This window comes from Rhinatrema bivittatum, unplaced genomic scaffold, assembly GCF_901001135.1.
Source record: "Rhinatrema bivittatum unplaced genomic scaffold, aRhiBiv1.1, whole genome shotgun sequence".
In the NCBI taxonomy this organism is placed as follows: domain Eukaryota; kingdom Metazoa; phylum Chordata; class Amphibia; order Gymnophiona; family Rhinatrematidae; genus Rhinatrema; species Rhinatrema bivittatum.
This window is the reverse complement of record NW_021820737.1, coordinates 212,359-235,654: the sequence shown is the minus strand read 5'-3', so window position 1 is coordinate 235,654 and position 23,296 is coordinate 212,359. Positions and strand designations below refer to the sequence as shown.

General features: G+C 48.2%; 1 protein-coding gene across 1 annotated transcript in view; it reads left to right on the top strand.

Annotated features, from left to right (window-relative positions):
* Positions 1–5,426: 5,426 nt before the first annotated feature.
* Positions 5,427–23,296, top strand: part of LOC115082052 — a 157,065-nt gene continuing 139,195 nt past the window's right edge. The window contains 1 exon segment of the mRNA XM_029586316.1: positions 5,427–5,479. Within this exon segment, the coding sequence (XP_029442176.1) occupies positions 5,440–5,479 (40 nt within the window). The 5' untranslated portion in view covers positions 5,427–5,439.

Here is a 23,296-nt window from a genome sequence, read left to right as displayed (position 1 = left end):
TCTACTCGCTGTTGTATCTCTGCTTTATTTGGGGTCCGGGTATCCTTCCACGCCCTAGCTATCGCCATGCGTGTGGCCAGTAGGACATAATGGGCCAATCGATTGTGGTCATCAGATAAACCCTGAATCCTAAGCCCAAGGAAAGCCTGAGCGGGGCCGAAAACTGGGAAGCCCGGCAACATTTCCCCCAACCAATGACGGATAGCCACCCATAAGGTCTGTAAAAGGGGACAATCCCACCACATATGCATAAAAGAGCCCACAGACCCACATCGCCTCCAACAGCAGTCAGGAACCCGAGGCATAAATTTGTGCAACCGTTGAGGATACATGTACCAGCGATACATAATCTTATAAGAATTTTCGATCAGGGAAGTGGCTATAAAACCCTTCCTGCGGCCCTGAAATATCGTTTTCCACTGTGGAAGAGAGATATCCATACCCAAGTCCTTTTCCCATGCCAGTTGGAAGCTCGCTTTAGTCCTAACCTCCCTCGCCAGTAGTCGGTAGAGTCCCGATAACAGCTGACTAGAGGTGTCAGCCTTCTTACATAATTTTTCAAAAGAAGAGGGACCAAGCGCCAAATATGACCCCAACTGAGTAGTTCTTGCAAAGTGAGCAAGCTGCATATAGGGAAAGTAGTCTGAAGCGGGTAGATGATATTGGTGTTGGAAATCGGGAAAGGATTTAATCCCAGTCGAACCCCATAAATGACCCCATTCCGAAATTCCCTTCCTTTTCCAAAGAAGGAGGGCTGGATTATCCCGTCCAGGACGAAAGTCCTTATGGTCATATAGACTGGAGCTAGCATGATACTCTCTTCGCTCAACAAGTCGGTCGCTATGCTGGTGCCATATCGCCAGAGTGTCCAAAATAGAAGGAGATAAAGCAGTCCCCGGGTCCACTATCCATGTCCTCTTGGGTTGCCAGATAAGAGACCTCAAAGGAGTATCCCCAAGTAGCTCCTGATTAATTTGTATCCATTGTTTGGGGTGCCTACCCTTGTGCCAATCAACCACTTTTTTGAAATGGGCTGCCCAATAATATCGGGCAAGTTCCGGCACACCGAGCCCCCCCCTGCGCCTTAGGCCGAAACAGGACACTCCGGGCCACCCGCGGCCTCCGCCCAGCCCATATGAAATTCATACATTTCCGTTGCCATAGTTTAAGTTGGGGGGTAGGCACAGGGATGGGAAGAGTTTGAAAGAGATACAACAATTTTGGTAACAAGGACATCTTAAACACCGCCATCCTTCCCATCCAGGAGATGTGATACCTGCTCCACTCTTCCATTTCCCCAACCAATTTTTTCCATAGGGGCCCATAGTTTAGAGTGAAAAGATCATGAGACGCACTCAACTGCACACCCAAATATTTGATATGGGACGTGGCCCAGCGAAAGGGAAACAAGCCCTTCAAATGTGCTACACTCTGGGGGGTGAGATTGATGTTCAATATCTCCGATTTCTCCCAGTTAACCCGGAAACCCGAGACCCTGCTAAAGGCCTCCATCTCCGACATCAACTGAGTGAGTGAGAGTTCGGGCTTGGTGAGGGTAAGTAAAATATCGTCAGCATAAAGGGATAGCTTAGACGAAATCCTGCCCATCGTGAGCCCTTGGATATTCTCCTGCCCCCTAATTTTAATGGCAAAGGGCTCTAAAAACAAAGCAAAAAGCAATGGAGAGAGCGGGCAGCCCTGCCTGGTTCCTCTACCAACTGTAAAAGTGGGAGAGTAACTACCATTGATCTTTAAACAAGCCTGGGGGCCATTATATAATTGCTTTAACCAGTGTAGGAAAGAGGCACCAAAGCCCATGCTTTCCAAAGTGCAAAACAGATATGGCCAATGAACCATATCAAACGCCTTTTCGGCATCTAGGGAAAGAGCTATAGTGGGGACCCGATAGCGCTTTGCAAACCAAATGCTGTCAAAAATCTTGTGCACATTATCCGCAGTTGTCCGGCCCGGGATAAACCCTGATTGGTCCGTATGGACAAGCTGCGAAATGAAGCAATTTAACCGGGTAGCCAAAATTTTTGCCAAGAGCTTTACATCGATATTAAGTAGAGAAATAGGCCGGTACGAACCACAAAGGGAGGGATCTCTCCCCGGCTTCAATAATATGGTGATCCCGGCCGTATTGGTCTGGGGAGATAAAGCAGAACCCCCTCTCAGAGAGTTAAAAAAAACAAGAAGAATGGGTGCCAATATCGTGGCAAACTTCTTATAAAATCGAGGCGTAAAACCGTCTAGCCCAGGAGACTTATCCGCTTTTAGAGTGTTAATAGCTTCCGTAACTTCCAACAAAGTAATTTCTTTATCCAGAAACTGCCGTTGGACAGCTGTAAGCTCTGGTAATGGGACATCCGCTAAATACTGAGAGATAGTCTCAACCGAGACCTGGGCATCCATACTGTACAATTGGGCATAAAATTGAAGGAATCGCTGTCTAATCGTGGAGTTATCGGTCAACAACACTCCATCTGCTCCCTTAATTTTTTGAATAGTAGCTTGGGCTTGTTTACGTTTCAGCGTTTGGGCTAAATACTTCCCCGCTTTATTCCCCCCCTCGAAGAACCGCTGTCTCGCCAAGGTTAACTGGTGAGCAATCCTAGCTGAATCCAATTGCGCTATCTGATCTTTGGTCTCTTGGATTGCCTGTAAAATCTGAAGATTCGTGGGGTCGCCCATGTGGGAGTGCTCTAAACCTGCAAGATGCAATAACAACCCCTGCCGCTCCCCCTCAGTTCGTTTTTTAACAAAAGTGGCTCGGGAAATAAACGAGCCCCGCAGAACACATTTCAGACACTCCCAGAGAATCCCTGGATCCATCCCCTCAGTGTCGTTAGTATGCATATAGTCCTGAATATCCCTGGCAATCTGTCGTTGGAACTCACCATCTTCCAATAAGGAGTCATTCAAACGCCAGAACCGTTGTCCTTTATCATAATTCGTGATTTGTAGGGTAAACCAAATGGGAGAATGATCCGACCAAACGATCAGCTCAATATCCACAGCCTGAACCATATTCACTCGCAACCTATCCACCAAGAACATATCTAAGCGAGAGTAGCTACTATGAGGGTGCGAGTAAAATGAATAGCACCTAGATTTGGGATACCGAGAACGCCAAATATCGATCCCAGAAACCAGGGATTGAAGGCGTTTCAAGGCTTTCCGAACTGAAAGGGAGTCAGCACTACGCCCCGTTGAATTGTCCAATACCGGGTTCAGGGTCGTATTAAAATCACCACCCAGGATTACACTCCCTTCTGCTTTAGTGGCTAGAGTATCATACAGGTGAGAGTAGAAAACTTCCTTATGAGAAGTTGGGCCATAGATTGAAACAAGGGAGTACTTCTCGGACCCCACTCTAATATTCAAAAGTATATAACGCCCCTGCGCGTCGGCATGAGTAGTCAGTAGCTCATAGTGTAAATCCTTTTTAAGAAGGATCCCCACCCCGGCATATTTATGATCTTTAGTGGCTGCAGCCCAGTATTGGTGCGGATATTGGGCATTTTTTAATAAGGTCTCATATCGTTTTCTGAGGTGTGTCTCCTGGAGATAGATCACATCAGCCTGTAGACGACCCATTTCCTGAAAGAGAAGCTTGCGCTTCCGCCCAGAATTTAGGCCCTTGACATTCAGAGAAACAAATTTAAGAGTAGCCATGATAAAGAAGTAGAGGACCCGCCCCTGTAAGCAGACAGGGACATCCCCCCCCTGAGCAAAAGAATCCAAGGCAGACATAGAAAATGGTATACCAACTGAACCCCAGGTCGGAACCCTCGAAATACCTATGAAGAAATTGAAACCCCCCCTCCCTCCCCCACCCCCTCTGAATCACCTGGGAAGGATATAATCGTTCCCAGCAGCTACTGGAGGAAGTACCCATCCTGAAGCGAGAAGGACGCCCCCCCCCACCCTAAATAGCGTAAAATACTATTGCGTTCGCGGCTAAATAGCAGAATCAGAGATAAGAATGCTAAAATATGAAACCCAAACAGGTAAGAACCACTGCGTGTAAAACTGTAACCAACATAGTAATAACGCAGATATGTCCACTAGGAGCCATGCCCATAGCAGGGCCGCCTGAAAAAGAAAAGGTTAGATATATAGTCACAAAAGTCATGGTGGTACGTTTTCCACCCGAACATCACTGGGGTTTCTTCTTAAGCGTTTGCCCCCCTTAGGAACCCGCTGCCATCTGGGTGGTTCCGTGCGTCGACTCTTAGGAGCCTTGAGACCCGAAGTGGGTACCTCCACAGTCAAGCCCACCTCCTTCGCCGCCTGTACGCCATCCTCAAAAGTGTGAGCCTTGTACGACTTCCCCTCCACCTGGAACCAGATCCCAAATGGGAAGAGCCATCTGTACCGGACTTTCGCCGCGGTGAGGGCCGTGGTAATGGGCTTAAACGCAAAGCGCTTCCGCAGGGTGGTGGCAGCCAGATCCGCATACACTGCAATATCGTGGTCTTCCCACCGCCAGATGCGTTGTCGGCGCGCCGCAACAGCCAGTTTATCCTTATACTGGAATGAGTGGAAGCAAACAATGATGTCTCTGGGGGTATTACCAACCCTAGGCCCCAACGACCGGTGGGCTCTCTCAATCTGAGTACTGTAAGCGGGCTCTCCACCTTCAGGAGCCTGCTCCCCCAGGATCATAGCGCAGATCCGCTGGATGATTGAAGTACAGTCCTGGTAAGCCTCACCTTCTGGCACCCCTTTAAAACGCAAATTACAGCGTCGATTTCTATTTTCAATGTCTTCAAGCTTGTCAGCAAGCTCTGTCTGTCGGGCCTGCAAGGCGGATAAATCTTTTTGCTGTGCAGCCCAACGCTCATCGTGGTCGTCCAAACGCGTGTCCGCCTCCGCCAGCTGGCGTGCCATGGTAGCATGCTCCTCCCTCATCTCCTGCAGGGTAAGGGCAAGTTCAGCTTGAAAAGATTTGATGTCGGCACGAAGCTCCGTGAACCAGGAGCGCATTTCTGCGCGAAGCGAAGAGTCCACATTTAAATCGGGCAGGGTGCCCGCCAGCTCCTCCGACTGCCGCTGCCCCGTGTCCGCCGCCATTTTGGGCGCCTCAGCCCCCGCCGCTTCTCCAAGCTTAGTATAGGAAAATTGTTGGAGATCAGGGGAAGATTTTTTCGCCGCCATGTAGCCCTCGTATTCCGCTTCCGAATGTGCCCAGTGGTGAGAAAAAGCGCCGCGAATAACGCAAAAGCTGCACCGAAAAACACCGTCTGGTGAGGAGCTCCGTTCTCAAGCGTCCAGCATGGGAAGTGACGTCACTTCCTCCCTTTACTGTCGTCCCTGAGTGTTTTCTGGTTTGTGTTTCAGGTCCCGGTGACATTTGAGGACATCGCTGTCTCTTTCTCCCAGGAGGAGTGGGGGTATTTAAATGAAGAGCAGAAGGAGCTTTACAGGGAGGTGATGAAGGAGAATTATGAGACCCTGAGCTCTCTAGGTCTAGGTAAGGATTGCATTATCTGCATTTCTAGTATACACAGAGAATATTTTACTAAACATCATTGGGTGAAAGCTACACAATAAATGTGCACACAGCTCTGGATTTCCCCCCTCTCTTGTGTAGGGAACAGGAAGGGCGGGATTGAGGCAGACAGAGCTGGGGTGAACCCCCTGATAAGAAATTGGCAGCTTATCACTGATGCTGTAAGAATGAAGCAGCCCGGTGTATCCCCAGAGCCCTCCGTCTCCTGCGGCATGGAGTATCTCCTTCTCTTTTCTGAGCCACTCTCCCACTCCCCACTACAGCAATACAATTTGGATCTCCCTCCCTGGATCTCAGATTTTGTCTGCAGGTAATGGAACCTCCTCTTCTCTCCTTCCTACCTCTCCCCTCCTCCTGATCCCAGATCCTCGTCTCTGAAATCCCTCTTACTCCATCCATCTCCATTCTCCTTCCTCCTCTTCCCCCATCCTAGATTTCCAAATCTCCCCCTCTTTTTCAAACTTTCTAATCTCCTGTCCTTAATCCTCTCTCCTTATTCTCACCCCATCCCTGGTCTTCTCATATTCTTTCCCTCTCCCTCCCATCCCTGAGATCTCCTCCCTGTGCTGATACCTGAGGTCCCTTTTCCTCAACCAGTAAAAGGAAAATAATTTCTACAGTCACAAGTAAGATTGGGAAACTAGGGCTCCGGGAATCATTACATTGCATCTGCACATGCGTGATATAATGACTTCACCCGGAGTGGGAGGAGGGGCTATAGGTAGCAAAAGAGGGGCAAGGACACTCACGGCACGGGGACAATCACTGCAGCCACGGCGCCATCAATGGAGCAGGTAGCAAGGGAGAAAAACCAGCAGCACCAGGAGAAGAAAAGTGGTGGTGGGGGGGGGGTTTCCCAGATCCCCACTGAATAATCTATAATCACTGCTGAAGAGCCCTGCCTACCAGCGCACCCATTGCTCTTTCATTTTTCCCTAATAGTGAGGAATTCCTAATTCTGGAATTCCTCAAGAGGGAAATGTAGAGACAAGGCCTGACCCTTGTAACAGTTTTGCAACAACCTGTGACCTTTTGAGGCTGTAAAACTGTGGAAACTTGTACTGTTCTTATTCCATTGCAGCAGGGAAACTTGGGATCTCGCAGAAGACGTATGCATGTGCCTGTGCCTGTGAATCACCGTGAACCCAAAGTTTTGTTTTATCTGTGGGAAGTAAAAGGGGACAGCAACCAACAAGGACATTACTTTTACGGTGTGGGAAAACAAGCCTGGGGGTAACTTGCTGATGTGGCTGTTACTACCCTTAACCGATAAGCCTTATACTTGTGATGTAACTCCAACATTGCTCTCTGCTTCAACGGCAAGAGATAACAGGGAATTGAAATCAGACAGCAACTAAAGAGGGCCCTGTGTTTAGCAGTTTGGGAAACTAAGTATGGGGGTAACTTGTATGCCATTTTAGTTGCCACCCCCTGATGATACCTTTATGGGGGAAACCTGTATGGCGCGGCTGGTGCTACCATAAGCTTGCTGGACAGTCTGGATGAACCATTTGGTCCTTTTCTGCCCTCATTTCTATGTTTCTATGATTGATCTTGAATGGGGCGCCCCAGAGGTAAACTTTAAAGGGTGTCGTACATTGGTACACTTGTATCTCCTGGATCCAGCGGTGAGAGAGCATTTATTTTCCAAACGTGGATGCACTGGGTTGTGCCATCTCTAATCGGACTATTATCTCTGTGGAGGGAAGAGTGGCCTTGAGGGTTGAGCATGATAGGGGGATTGAGGCTATCCTTAAGCAAGCCTTTGAAGCAGAAGCAATGGTGATGACTTTACAGATCGCTTCCTGTTGCGCCCTGGTGGCACGATCTTGTCTGCTCCTCTCTCAGGAAGTTGATGATTCTGGAGTGACTTCCAGAGCGGTTATGGAAGTTGCTGACACCTTTTTAGCAGATGCGGGCTGTGAATTGGTCCATACCTCGGCCAGAGGAGTAGGTCCAGTGGTGGTGGCCAGGCATCAAGTATTTTTGCGAAATTGGTCAGCAGATGCAGCCCCCAAAGCTAACCTTACGAAAATGCCTGTTAGAGGCTCGCTCTTCTTTGGGAGGGAGTTGGAGAAATTGGCCAGTAAGTGGGGTGAATCTCCAATCCCTCTTTTGCTGGAGGACAAGTTGCAATGCCTCTGGTATGAGGGGTCGTCTCCAAGCATTGTCAGAGTACTCAGCCTTTCGGTAGATCTCAGTCCTTTCATCCTAGACAGCCCAAGAGAGGAGTGGGCTCGGGTGGCGCATCCTCCAGAGCTTCCCAATGATGGTTTGCTAACTTACCTTCAGGAAGAAAGACAGAGGGATGCCTCTCTCTCTTTTCTCAGAGGTGGGTCGAGATCAGATCGGATCAGTAGGTCCTGGAGGTGAGACGAGAAGGATATACACTGGAATTTCACAGTATTCATGGTGTCTCCCTACCACTCCCCACAGAGGAAGCAGGCAGTGGAATCTAAGCTTCTAAGGCTCCTTCGGCTGAGGGCTGTCGTTCCAGTACCTACATCTGAAGAAAGTATGGGGCGATATTCCATTTATTTTGTTGTGCCTAAGAAGGCGGGCTCCGTTCCTTCCATCCTGGATTTCAAAAGTATCAATAGTCATTTGAGGGTAACTCATTTTTGCATGGAAACGTGATGCTCAGTGATAATACCTGTGCAGTCGGGGGAATTTCTGAACTCCTTGGATCTGTCCGAGGCCTACTTTCATATTCCCATCCATTTGAAGAGAACCAGCGTTTTCTGCATTTTGCAGTGTTGGGACGCTGTTATCAGTTTTGGGCGTTGCCTTTTTCACTAGCCACTACCCTCTGGATGTTTTCCAAGGTTATGGTGGTAGTAGCGGCAGCGACGAGTAGAGATGGGATCCTGGTACACCTGTATTTGGATGACCAGCTGATTCGAGCCAGGTCTCTGGAAGAGAGCCACTTGGTGACCCGCAAGGTTTTCTCCTTGTTACGGTAGCTCGGTTGGGTGGTGAACCTGGCCAAGAGCAGTCTTCAGCCATTGGAGTATCTGGGTGTTTGGTTTGACACGATGCAAGACAAAGTTTTCCTGCCAGAAGTTTTGATTCAGAAATTGATGTCACAGGTGCATCACTGGGTGAGCACTATATTCCCGACAATGTGGACCTATCTACAGGTGCTCAGTTTGATGGCGGCAACTGTGGAAAGGGGTGAATAAACTTGTGGACAAAGGTGAACCGGTAGATGTGGTGTATTTGGATTTCCAGAAGGCGTTCGACAATGTCCTGCATGAGAAGCTTCTAAGAAAACTAAAGTCATGGGATAGGAGGCGATATCCTTTTGTGGATTGCAAGTTGGTTAAAAGACAGGAAACAGAGAGTAGGATTAAATGGTCAGTTTTCACAGTGGAAAAAGGTAAACAGTGGAGTGTCTCGGGGATCTGTACTTGGACCAGTGCTTTTTAACATATTTATAAATGATCTGGAAAGGGGTATGACGGGTGAGGTGATCAAATTTGTGGATGACACAAAATTATGCAGAGTAGTTAAATCACAAGTGGATTGTGATGAATTGCAGAGGACCTTGCGAGACTGGAAGATTGCGCTTCCAAATGGCAGATGAAATTTAACATGGACAAGTGCAAAGTGATGCATGTAGGGAAAAATAACCCTTCCTGTAATTACACAATGTTAGGTTTTACCTTAGGAGTTACCACACAGGAAAGAGATCTAGGTGTCAGAGTGAATAATACATTGAAATGGTCGGCCCAGTGTGCTGTAACGATCACCAGCTGTGGTCTGCCACCAGCCCCATGGGCGGGCTGAGTAGGGTGCCTCGTGGCACATTGCCTTCCTCACTACTGCAGCACAAGCCTCCGGGAGACTTCCACTTGAATCCTTGTCCCTGGTCTACAGAGTTCCTTGTGCCTGCTCCGTCCATGCTAAAGACTCTGCCAGAATCTGTACCGTACCAGTGTGGTCTGCGACCAGCCACTGGCGGCTGTGTAGGGTGCGCCTCGGTGCAGGCCTGTACAGCTTCTGCAACATGCTCTTCTCAGTTATTCCACTATCTCGTCTAGAGTCTACGTTTGTTCCAGTGTGGTCCGCGACTAGGCCCGTGGGTGGGCTGTGTAGGGCGCGCTGCTTCGCAGTCTGAACCCAGCTCTTGATCCTGACTCTGTGTCTTCAGAACCTCACTCCTTACTCCGTGTTTTCAGAGCCTTGCTCCTTGTCTTCGTCCAAGTGTCCTCGTTCCTGAGTCCTCGTCCAAGTACCCACGTCTTCGCCTCAGTCTTTGACTGACTGAATCTCTATGTTCCGGTCTTCGTTTGTTGCTGGCCTCCATCTGGCCTGCCGCTTCTTGCTGTTACCCAGCGGCAGGACCAAAAGGGCTTGGAACGGTCGGAGGACTGTTCAAAAGACCACCATTGCGTTTTGGGTCTTCCTGAAGTGTGCAGGTCTGATGGAGGGTCAGTACCTTCAGTCATCCTTGTCTTCGCTCCAGCCTCGTCCCTGCTCTGGATTCCATCGTCTGTCTTCACTTCAGCCTCGCTCCTGTCCAGCCCATGCTCGGGCATGCCTCGCCTGCCTCTGCACCTCTTCAGAGTTCCTCTGGGGTCAAGCTGTTGTCCAGGAACACACAATCCCCTGGAAAGTGGAAGCCATCTCCTAGCACTTCCTAACATAAAGAAGTTAGGGTTGTTCAATTTGGAGAAGAGACAACTTAGGGGGTATGTGATAGAGGTCTACAAAATCATGAAAGGACTTGACCAAGTTAATGTAAATCGGTTATTTACTCGCTGACAATAGAAGGACCAGGGGACACTCCTGTCCCATCTGGCAAGGTCTTGTTGTATGCGGAGCATTAAGGCGTCATAGTTTAAACTATATAAATCAGCCAGGTGCGTCCCAATTTTGACTCCCAAGTATTTTATTGCCTCTATAGCCAGTCGGAAAGGCAACATGCTCCCCAGCGCTGCGTATTGGTCATGAGGCATCGAAACATTTAACAATTCAGATTTGTCAGCGTTAACTTTAAAACCAGACAACCTGCCAAATGTATGCATTTCCTCCAACAATGGCTGTAAAGAGACCTTTGGTTGGGCGACTGTAAATAACAAATCTTCAGCGAAGAGTGATAATTTATATGACACATTAATGGGGATACCCTGAATATCTGGATGACCTCGAATTCTCTCCGCAAAGGGCTCTAACGAGAGGGCAAACAATAATGGAGATAAAGGGCACCCCTGCCGCGTGCCCCTGTTCACTGCAAAGGGGTCCGAATAAGCCCCATTGATTTTAATTCTGGCGTGTGGATTCCCATATAATTTGCCAATCCATGTGATAAAATACTCCCCCAGGCCCATAACATCCATAACTTTAAATAGATAGGGCCAGTGTACGCGATCAAACGCCTTTTTGGCGTCAATGGCTAACAGAACTGCAGGAATGCTTTTAGTTTGGGCCCACCACATCAATTCCACCACCCGGCGCACATTGTCCGACGCCAGCCTCCCTGGTATAAAGCCTGACTGATCATTATGAACCAGCCCGGGAGCTAACCTCCCAAGCCTGATAGCCAAGGCTCTCGCCAGTATCTTCATATCTATATTAATCAATGATATACGTCGGTAAGAACCACAAAGAGTGTGATCCCTACCTGGCTTAGCCAGTATCGTAATGCCCACAGTATTGGACTCAGTGGAAAGCTTCCCATCTCCACGTAATGCATTATACATGGACACTAAGGTAGGTGTCAATTCCAAGCAGAAAAGTTTGAAAAATTTCCCTGTAAGCACCCAGCTTAGATGGGTATATGCCTCTCTTTTTTATAGGAAATTTATGGGGATCTTAGTAAAACCACTTACGGATATGTTTAATGCTCTTCGGGAGGGAAGACCTTTATTGCCAAATGGGAATACCGCAGGTATCACCATACTTCCTAAACCCGGTAAGGATGAAAAGCTCTGTGGTTCTTATCGTCCTATATCACTGATCAATATAGATCTTAAGTTGCTAGCTAAAGTACTAGCCACTCGTTTACAGACGGTTATTTTGGATCTTGTAAAGGATGATCAGGCCGGCTTTATGCCAGGGAGATCCACCTCGGATAACGTTCGTAAGGTCCTCAATATTATGTCCCTTATAAAACAAACTAAATCTCCGGCAGTTCTTTTAACTATTGATGCAGAGAAGACATTTGACAGGGTGCATTGGCCTTTTCTATTTGTGGTTATGGAGAAAATGGGACTGGGGGGTTGTTTCTTAGCTTGGGTGAAAGCATTATATAGGGATCCCTAGGCCTGTATAAAAATAAATGGGAGCTATACTGACACCTTCCCGATTTATCGGGGTACCAGACTGTCCCCTTTGCTTTTTGCTCTCAGTGTCGAGCCTTTAGCAGAACTGATTCGCATCTCGGGGGATGTACGGGGAGTTCCAATAGCAACCACGGCTTTCAAAATATCTTTATATGCTGACGATATTATCTTCATAGTAACAGAACCGGACTCATCACTGAAGGCCCTGACGAGCATCTTGCAGCAATTTGGTGGTGTCTCCGGTTTTCGAGTCAATATGGATAAGTCAGAGATCTTGCCTATGAATCTTTCAACTACCCAACACTCTACCCTGTCACAATTATTCCCATATCGGTGGACGAAAGGCCCCATTACATATTTAGGGGTAAACTTGGTGGAGGAACCTAAAGATCTTTTTAAGGTGAATTATGAACCTCTAATTAGAACTCTATACAAGGATATGCAAAAATGGGAGAGATTCCATGTTTTGTGGTTGGGAAGGATAGCTATCGTGAAGATGAATTTGTTTCCACGGTTGAGCTATTTTTTTCAGGTATTGCCTTGTTTAATATCTGATGGTTGGTTTGCGACGGTGCAAAAAAAACTTTTTTCCTATATATGGAAAAAACGCCCCCCAAGGGTTTCCGGTACAGTTTTGTATCGGATCAGAGCTAAGGGAGGATTAGGGGTTCCACATTTAAAAATATTATGTAGCTTCACATATCCAAGCGGTAATAGACTACCATATCCCAAGTAGTGGGAAGCAGTGGATGGTGCTTTTGAAGGCTTCCAGCTAGGTAGAGATACTCCGGAGAGTGTTTTCTGGGACAGAAAGAGGCCGGCTTTGTCGGATCCTGCCATTTTACCATCCTTGCATTGTACTCTGACGATATGGTATAATTGGAGGGAACGCCTAACGGGGAAAACAGCTTGTTTCTTCCCGGCCCAATTTCGCTCTCTGTCAAATTTTCCTATTAGGGTTTCTCAAATGTTTCAAACGTGGGAAGGCAAGGGACTTTATAGAGTACAACAAGTATGGGAAGCAGGAAAGGTGAGGCCCTTCTCTATACTGCAAAGGGAATATCATCTATCCCGGTCTGATTTCCTGGCATATGCCCAGTTACGCCATTTTCTTTATAGCTCAGAGGTTGCTAGAGATCTGACCCGGGGAGTCTCATTGATGGAAGGGTTCTGTTTGGTATCCAACACCCCCCCCCCCTATAATGATGTCCAAGCTATACAAATTGTTGGATGATGATGGGACGTACCAAGCATCTCATATTAAAGCATGGGCAGAAGATATGAGGGGTAGCTGGGATACTGAGCGCTGGGATACTTGTTTTCTAGGTTTAGGTCACCATTCAATGGCTACCGCTATGATTGAGAATGAATATAAATTGCTATACAGGTGCTATATCTGTCCTGTTAAATTGGCTAAATGGTACCCCAATCTTTCAAATAAATGCTGGCGGTGTTAACAGGAGCTGGGCACTTTTATACATATCTGGTGGCAATGTCCGAATATTAAAGTTTTTTGGGGTCAAGTACAGGGTATGGCTAAAGACATGGTGGAACAGGAACCTTTGCAACATCCTGACGGGTGGCTCCTGGGCCTATGGCCAGAACAAGGTATAGCTGCCACCAGACATTGGCTACCCATACACTTCAGAATACTCTTCAAGATTCTGTCCATCATTCACAAATTCACATATCATCAATCCTCTCTGCAACTCACCATACCCCTCAAATTACACTCCTCATCAAGGCCAAAACCAGATCTGCATACAGAGGCTCCCTACAAGTTCCTCCCAGCAGTTCCACTAAATATAACTCCATCGAAAAACGAGCGCTTTCCACCGCAGGACCACATCACTGGAACTCTCTCCCACCAGACCTACGCCAGGAACATTGTCATCTCAAATTCAGAAAAAAACTGAAAACTTGGCTCTTCACCCAAGCTTATCGTTGAAGAAACCCATGGTACCCGCAAGGACCTCCACCCCTTGGTTGATGTCCTCTTCCAGCTGCATTAAGTATCTGCTATTATAGAACCGATCATGTATATTAACTTTGCAATCGAATCTCCATTATGTAATATGTATTTAAGTTTAACAGAGAAGCAACCGCTCCTTGCTGATTGGCTCTTCTATACATTTAGAATAGAAATTGTTAATCTATCTCTTTTTCTTCAAACAGCCATGTTCGACTTCCCTGTTTTAATGTAACTTTTGCTTCTTATTTATTTAGGGTTTTTATATACCGACTTTCTTGATATATATATATCAAATCAAGTCGGTTTCCAAATAACACAACTATCGCCGGGGGGCGTTACATTAAACAATAAACATAATATTGAACAGAGTAACCTTAAACAATAAGTAAGGTCGTTACATTAAACCATAAACATAGTATTGAACAGAGAACGTGTAGGGTTACTTTGAACAATCAATAAGGTCCTGATGGTCCTGAGGGTATTAGGTTGGTGGTGGACTTTAAATTGCGCTATTTTGTTCTTTGACCTGTGTCGAAGTGTTCCTGCGATTCTGGAAAGGCTTGCCGGAAGAGCCATGTTTTAAGGTTTTTCTTGAAGGTTAGATGGCAAGTTTCGAGTCGAAGATCTGGCAGAAGTGAGTTCCAAAGGGTGGGCCCGGCTGTGGAGAGTGCTCGTTTAGCTAGCGAGGTTTTAATCGGGGGAGTGTGTAGAGAACCTTTGTAGTTATATCTGATAGGTCTTTTTGATGTGTGAAGGCGGAGTTGCGAGGTAAGATTTAGGTGGGCGCTTCCCATAATATCCTTGTGGATCATTGATAATGTCTTGAAGGTGATTCTAGCTTTTATGGGAAGCCAGTGGAGGTAGTGCAGAATTGGAGTGATGTGGTCTCTTCTGTTGGAGTTGGTGAGTAGCCTCGCCGCGGCGTTTTGTACCATCTGTAAAGGTTTTATGGATGATAGCGGAAGACCTAACAGAAGGGAATTGCAGTAGTCTAACTTGGACAGTATTAAAGACTGGACTACTAAGTGGAAGTCATTGAAGTGAAGGAGTGGTTTAAGATTTTTTAATACTTGTAGTTTGAAGTAACATTCCTTAGTTGTGTTGTGGATGAAAGATTAACTTTCATTTGTGTTAACTGGTTTCCCCCCCCCCCCCTTGTTTTTTGTAAACCGGTACGATAAGACCTCGTCTTGAGCATCGGTATATTAAAAGAACTTAAATAAATATAGCCGTTGCAGCTAGGTTGGTGATCGCACAGTGGTGGAAGAGGCAAGATACACTGCAGTTGCGTATGATGGTCCTTAAGCTCCTACACATTCGAGTGATGGAGAGAATTACCGCCTTTCGCAAAGATGCGGTGGCTAAATCTGAGAAAATATGGGCTCCCTTAGATAATTGGTTACAGGAGAATTGGTCCACAGGGTAAAACTGGGATCTGCACGACTCTACAAAGGAGGGGCTTGTGGCCAGTCCTTTTCATAAGGGCACGATTTGGATGGGCACAGTGGGGAAAAATCTGTTTACTGCTGAGGCTTTATATATGCACACTTAGTTGCTTAATTTGTGGTTCAGAGACATGTGCCCTCGTTCTGTTTGCTGTTGCCATGTTGGGGGGGGGGGGGGAGTGGGAATATATAAAATGTTTTGGATAATTTGTTTGTCTCCTTGGAGATGAAACTGACTGTACTTTATTGGCTTGTATAATGCTGTTTATCCAATAAAATTAATTACAAAAAATATATATATTTGGGGGTCCAGGTTGGAGCCAATTTGTCAGAGTTATTTAATTATAATTATGCTCCAATATGGAAGAAAATAGAGAGGGACCTTCATAATTGGAACAGGGAAAATTTTCCTGGATGGGTCGCATAGCGATCTTAGATACAATAAGCGTGGTAGAACATTCATTTTTATTTTCTACCCGCCCCATACCAGAACCAAGTGCGATTCTAAATGTGTGGCAGAAGAAATGTTTCGACTACATCTGGAAAAAAAGACCCCCTCGGGTGGCCCAGGCTGTACTATTTCTTCCTAGAAAAAGTGGGGGAAGGGGGGTCCCAAATTTATCCTGGAACCATGGAGCAGCACACATGCAGGCAATCGTTGATGCATACAATAAGACAGATATCAAACAGTAGGAACGCTTAGAACAAGCAATGATAGAGGCCAAGCCACTACAGGTGTTATTCTGGCAGCCTAAAACTACTTGGAGATCTTTAGATGTCCTCCCGAGAGCACTGAAGACTACACTTACAATATGGTCTCAATGGAGGGGTCAAATAGTGGGCTCTTTTTCCTATTTCCAATCAACACACCTATTCCACAACATATGTTTCCCAGTGGGTCTCCATTCCCAGCTTTTCCACAAATGGGCAAGCCAGGGTATTGTGTGCATAAGTCATTTATGGAAGGAGGGGGACCTGATGACATCTAATGATTTTCGAGAGAGATTTTGGGGAGGTACAAAGGACGTTTTGGGTGTGGCGCAGGTTCGACACTTCCTGAAAAAGCGCCAGGCCACTCAGGTGGTTCGCCCTACCAAATCACTGTTTGAATCGTATTGTGAACATGCTGCTAAGATCAGGGGAGTTATTTCCAAATTTCCTAGCGTGTAGCCAGATGGACTCAGAACAAGTGGGTATAGTGTGCTCGTGCTAGCAGTTGGAGACTGATCTGACGTCGGCACGGGTACATATACCCCCACAGGAAGTGAGACAATTCAGTAATTTCTGTCTCCAAAGCAGTTTGGAGTGCCTGCACGCTCGCTGAGCGTGTTTTCCAATACTACTTTCTACTTCTATATTCTACTTACTAAACTTCTACAGACAACGAGCCCCGCACTCCTGCGGTGATACCCTCGGGTCCCTCCCCCAGTTGAGTTTCCCGGGGTGATTTCCTTGATCCCTCGGAGGTCTACGCCTCGGTCCGGTGGCCGAATCGCGGCAGGGATCTAGCCCCCGAGCGAGAAGGGCTCGGGCGTGGTGGAGAGGCGCCTCGGTCCCGGCGTGGACTTAGAGGCAGCGGGTGCATTTCCTCAAGCGCGGTGGTGAAGGTATTTCCCCGCAGCCGGAGACCGCCCGGGTTCCAGCCGGGAAGCGCCGAGGATCAGGTAAGGCGTATATCTCTTACTTTTTGGTCTCCGAGGTTCGAGGATCGGTGGCGTTGCCTGCATGCGGCACGCCGTGGAGGTCGCCATTTTGTTGGCCTTGTTCAGGTATTGAGCGCCCATGATAGGCGCCTGTTGATGAGCGCATATTGTATACAGGGATTCTGTCATATATATATTAAGTGCATATTATTGAGCGTATATTGCTGACCGCATATTATTGAGTACATATTGTGTACTATTGAACGTATATTGCTGACCGCATATTATTGAGCGCATATTGTATTAGGCGCATATTCTTCAGCGTGCAATGGAACATTCGAATGCCCCGGCGCCTCCGGTGGCGGCGACTCCCGATTCCGGCGTGAAAGCTCTCGGCCTCTGCTCTGCATGCCAGCTTAGAGTCACGCAGAGCGAGGAGCCAGACTCCCTTTGTGCCCAATGTGAGGAGGCAGTGGGGGCCTCGGGCCAGGACCAGTTTCAACCGAGGTTTGCTGACAGTTCCCCAGGGGCCACCCTGGATCTAGCGGGCAGTCTCTAACAACCTGGGATCCCGGGGGACCTGGTACCCCGACGAATAGAGACCGCTTCCGTTTCCTGGGTGGATCTCTTTAAGGGGATCCATGCCTTTGTACAGATGCGATCAGCTTCCCGTCCAGGCCCTGCTGCTGCTCCGGCTGATCCTGCCCCTGGACCTTCGCGCTCTTATCGTGGGCAAGACCGCACGCCTCCGGGCAGTGCGGTTCAGACGGACCCTGATGTTTCAGAGGATGAGTCCGAACCCTCTGAGGAGGGGGAACTTCCCTCGGGGATTGAGCCATATCGAACCATATGGCTTCCCAAGGAAGGTCTCTCCGACCTGGTATCTCAGTGCCTGGCGGAGTTGGCTATTTCAGGCCCCAGCACTACGGTGACATCTACACAGAACCCTCTGCTGGAAGGTCTTCGTCCTACAGCCCGCCATTTTCCCTTCTTGCAAGCCGCACAGCAACTGATAGATTTGGAATGGGCTGCACCTGCGGCCGCATTCAAAGGGGGTCGGGCCCTGACGGGTATGTACCCCCTGGATCCGGCAATCAAGGAGATGCCTGCGACCAGGTCACAGAGGCAACCCTCACCCGATCGGCGTTTGGGAGCCGCGATTCCGCCTGTAAAGGTAGTCCCTCCGGCTATGCTTCTGCCTCCCTCTTCCATTCCGGAGCCGGGGCTCCTTGCTCCAGGTCTCCGAGAGGAACTGGACCAGCTGATTCAGGATGCCATCAACAAGGTGATGCAACGTCTTCAGGTTCCTCCGGCATCGATTATGGAACCTGTCATCGACCCGATTCCGGCAGCACTGGCACTGCTGCTATCCAGAATGGAGGCTCTGATGGCCGCCCTTCCACCGGTGGATCCCGGGTCTTCGATGACTATGATGCCCTCCCCGATGACAGCATCATTGGGAGGAGAAACACCGTTCCGCATCCCTCCTTCGGGGGTATTGCCTCAACCTTCGATGCCGATACGTCCCTCGCCATCGATTCATCCATTGGTGCCGATACATTCGGCGCCACAGAGTAATCCATCGATGCCCGCACTGGTGCCTTCGATGTCGTCATCGGTGCCTCCAGCGAGTCCTCCGATTTTTTTCGGAGCCTAGACCGGGACCCTCAGGTATCCAAACTCCTTCACTTCCTAAAGGGAAGTCTGCTGATCCTTATGACAGTTGGGGGGGATGATACTTCCACAGACACCGATGACTTACCTTCACTACCTTCTCCCACTGAGAGCAGAAAGTGTTCTCCTCCAGAGGACCTCTCATTTATAAATTTTGTTAAGGAAATGTCTTGAGTTGATTCCTTTTCAACTACAGACGGAACAAGATGATAGGCACCCGATGATGGAGTTGCTCCAATTCCTGGATGCCCCCAAGGTGGTCACTTCTATTACCATTCATCAGGTCCTCCTTGATCTCAAAAAGAACTGGGAAAATCCTGGATCAATTGCTCCAGTACACAGAAAGGCTGACACTACTTTAGTCCAGTCAGCCCCAGGCTTCCAAAAATCCCAGCTTGATCACCACTCAATTGTGGTAGAATCTGCATAAAAAAGGGCAAACTGTCAAAACCTCACTCGTCTACCCCTCCTGCTAAGGAACAAAAATTCCTAGACAACGTTGGTCGACGAGTATTCCAAGGAGCCATGCTCATCTCCCGTATTGCTGCCTATCAGCTTTATATGACCCAATATAACAGGGTCATCTTTAAGCAAATACAGGACTTCTCCGATTCCCTACCTCAACAATTCCAAGACCAGCTACAAACCCTTGTAAGCAAAGGCTTTGAAGCAGGCAAGCATGAGATTCGGACATCTTATGACATTTTGACACTACTACCAGAGTGTCGGCAGCGGCTATCTCGGGAAGACGGTGGGCATGGCTCAAGTCTTCTGACCTTCGTCCAGAAGTGCAAGACCATTGGTCCAACCTACCATGTATTGGAGATAATCTGTTCGGTGAACAAATCCAATGGATGGTGGCTGAATTAAAAGACCATCATGAGTCCGTCAAACAGCTCTCTTAGATGCCTTTCCGACTTCTCCTCAATGCAGTCCTTCAGGAAGGACTCTAAGAAGTTGTTCTATCATCCAAGAAAGGCCTATCCGCCACCACCAAGGTTCCGTGCTACGAGACTTTATCAAAAACCTCAGCCTCGCCAAGCCCGAAAACAAAAACCACAAACAGCTCCCCTGCCAGGGCCTGCTTCAGGTTTTTGACTTCCGCTTAGAGAGCAGCAGCCAGTTTCCTCTGTCACACATACCAGTGGGAGGTCGATTGTGCCACTTCCACAACATGTGGACTTCAATCACATCCGACCAATGGGTATTGACAATCGTTGCTCAAGGTTACCTTCTAAACTTCTTCGCCCTGCCTCTGGACTCCCTGCCTCTGCAGACGTGGAGAACGTCCGACCACTCTATTCTTCTGGATCAAGAGGTTTCCTTCCTTCTCCAGTCAAGGGCAATAGAACGCGTTCCGCACTCACAGCAAGGCCTAGGGTTCTATTCCCGGTACTTTCTGATCCCCAAACAATCGGGGGGGTGTTCATCCAATTCTGGACCTAAATGCTCTCAACAAGTACCTCCAGCGGGAAAAGTTCAAGATGGTAACCTTGGGAATCGCTTCTACCCCTTCTACAAAGAGGAGACTGGCTCCTCTCTCTGGACCTCCTGGACACTTACACCCACATTGCGATAGCTCCAGCTCATCACAAGTATCTTAGGTTTTTAGTAGGCCCCAAGCATTATCAATATCGAGTGCTTCTGTTCGGCCTAGCGTCTGCACCACGAGTCTTCACCAAATGGCTCATGGTTGTAGCAGTTTTCCTCAGAACCCAAGGTGTTCACGTCTACCCCTATCTGGACACTAGTTAATCAGGGCTCCAACTCAGTAAGCTGCTCGGTCGTCCCTCAAATTAACTCTACACACTCTAATTTCGCTAGGATTTCTCGTCAATTACGAAAAATCTTATTTAGTCCCATCTCAAACCTTGTCGTTCATTGGAGCAGACTTGGACACCTTGCAGGCAAAAGCTTTTCTTCCTCAACAACGAGCGCAAACTCTCGTGTCTCTCGCTCACCAGTTACAGTCTCTGCATGCTGCGACAGCTCGCCTGTTCCTCGTCCTTCTGGGACACATGGCGTCCTCCGTCCATGTCACACCAAGGGCCCACATGGCCATGAGATTTATGCACTGGACTTTCAGGTCACAATGGATACAGGCCACTCAGCCTCTGTCAACCATCGTCTACATCACCGACTCACTCTGTCTGTCTCTCGCATGGTGGAAAAATCAGAACAATATCCTCCAAGGACTGCCCTTTCAAATTCCAAATCCTCAAGTCATTCTCACCACCAACGCTTCCAACCTCGGGTGGGGAGCCCACGTGGCCGATCTACAGACACAAGGGTCTTGGTCTCCAGAGGAAGCTAAACACCAAATAAATTTCCTGGAGCTTCGAGCAATAAGATACGCTCTCAGGGCATTCCAGGATCACCTCTCAAATCAAGTCATCCTGATTTAGACGGACAACCAGGTGGCCATGTGGTACATCGACAAGCAGGGAGACACAGGCTCCTTCCTTCTGTGTCAGGAAGCTGCGCAGATATGGGCGGAAGCGCTCTCCCACTCGATGTACCTCAGGGCCACCTACTTGCCAGAAGTGGGCAATGTACTAGCAGACAAGCTTGAGTCGCATCTTCCAACCACACGAGTGGTCTCTCAACCCCTCAGTAGCGAACTCCATCTTCAGACACTGAGGATATCCTCAGACAGACCTCTTTGCGTCCCCTCAGAACCACAAAGTGGACAATTACTGCTCCCTCATTCGCAGCAAACACTCTCAGCCCAGAGATGCATTCTCCCTCTCATGGGCAACCGGTCTACTTTATGCATTCCCTCTACTTCCTCTTCTCTCGAAGACTCTCGTGAAGCTACGTCAGGACAAGGGAACCATGATCCTGATAGCACCTCACTGGCCACGCCAAGTGTGGTTTCCCATACTCCAGGATCTCTCCATCCGCAGGCACATTCCCTTGGGAAAGGACCCGCTTCTGATCACTTAAAACAACGGGTGCCTACACCATCCCAATCTTCGGACCTTGTCCCTGACAGCATGGATGTTGAAAGGTTGATCCTTCAACCACTTAACCTTTTGGAACCAGTATCCCGTGTCTTGATTGCTTCACGGAAGTGTTCCACGAGAAAATCTTACTCCCATAAATGGAAAAGGTTCACATCATGGTGCACTTGTCAGTCCCTTGACCCCTTTTCCTGTCCAATCCCGAAGTTTTTGGACTATCTCTGACATCTATCAGTCAGGTCTAAAGACATCTTCCATCAGAATGCATGTCAGTGCGGGTGCCGCCTTCCATAAATGTATCGGGAATGTCCCTATATCAGTACAACCCCTCGTAACATGCTTTTTAAAGGGCTTGCTCCATATCAAGCCACCTTTACGTCCTCCGGCCCCTTCTTGGGACCTTAACCTAGTTCTCTGTCAGCTCATGAAACCACCATTTGAGCCTCTTCACTCCTGTGACCTAAAATTTCTCACATGGAAAGTGATTTTCCTTTTGGCTATCACTTCAGCTCACAGGGTTAGTGAGTTACAGGCCCTAGTTACCTATCCGCCTTACACTAAACTCCTGCAGGACCGGGCGGTACTCCGCACTCACCCTAAGTTTTTACCTAAGGTAGTCTCAGAGTTTCATATTAATCAATCCATCATACTACCTACCTTTTTTCCTAGGCCCCTTTCCAATCCAAGGGAACAGGCTCTGCATACCCTTGACTGTAAACAGGTTCTAGCTTTTTATCTAGACCGTACAGTTGCCCACAGGAAGAGCACTCAGTTATTCGTCTCTTTCCATCCTAACAAATTAGGGCAGTCTTTAGGTAAGCAGACTCTCTCCTCCTGGTTGGCGGACTGCATATCTTTTTGCTATCAGCAGGCAGGCATTCCTTTCCAAGACCGTGTTAAAGCACACTCTGTGAGGGCCATGGCGACTTCAGTAGCACACCTACGATCAGTGCCGCTTCCTGACATTTGCAGGGCTGCCACCTGGAGTTCTCTCCATACCTTCGCATCCCACTATTTTTTGGACAAAGCCAGAAGACAAGATTCCATCTTCGGCCAGGCTGTCCTGCGTAACTTATTTACAACGTGATGTACCTACACCCTTCCGCCTTCCCGGTGGGGTTCAGGATGCCCTCTACCAAATTCCATCCCAGTTGTTGTGCCTGTTGCACGCCGTTGGGTACATTTGGTGCATGCTCGGACATCCTCAGCTCGGTTCTCACCCAAATGTGAGGACTACCATCCTGCTTGTCCTGTGAGAAAACAAATGTTGCTTACCTGTAACAGGTGTTCTCACAGGACAGCAGGATGTTAGTCCTCACGAAACCCGCCCGCCGCCCTGCGGTGTTGGGTTCGTAACGTTTATTGTTTTATTTTTCGGTACTGCCTGTAGCTTTCAAATAAGACTGAAGGGGGACCCCTGCTGGCTGCAGGGTTAGTGCCATGCTGGGCAAGCCCAGTAGGGGCCAGTCAAAGTTCTGGAAACTTTGGCAGAAGTTTTCCGTGATTGGGCTCCATCCTGATGATGTCACCCATATGTGAGGACTAACATCCTGCTGTCCTGTGAGAACACCTGTTACAGGGAAGCAACATTTGCTTTCTCTTATTCCTGTCCTCCAGTAGGCGCAGCAGTGGGGACTCGCCCCACTTGTTGGCTAGTTTCTCTAGTTCGCTTCCGAACAGGAGTGTTCCCTTGAAAGGCATCCTTGTGAGTCTCGTTTTGGAGGATGCATCGGCAGACCAGTTTCGGAGCCAGATTTGTCTTCTGGCTGCCACGGCGGATGAGACTCTCCTTTA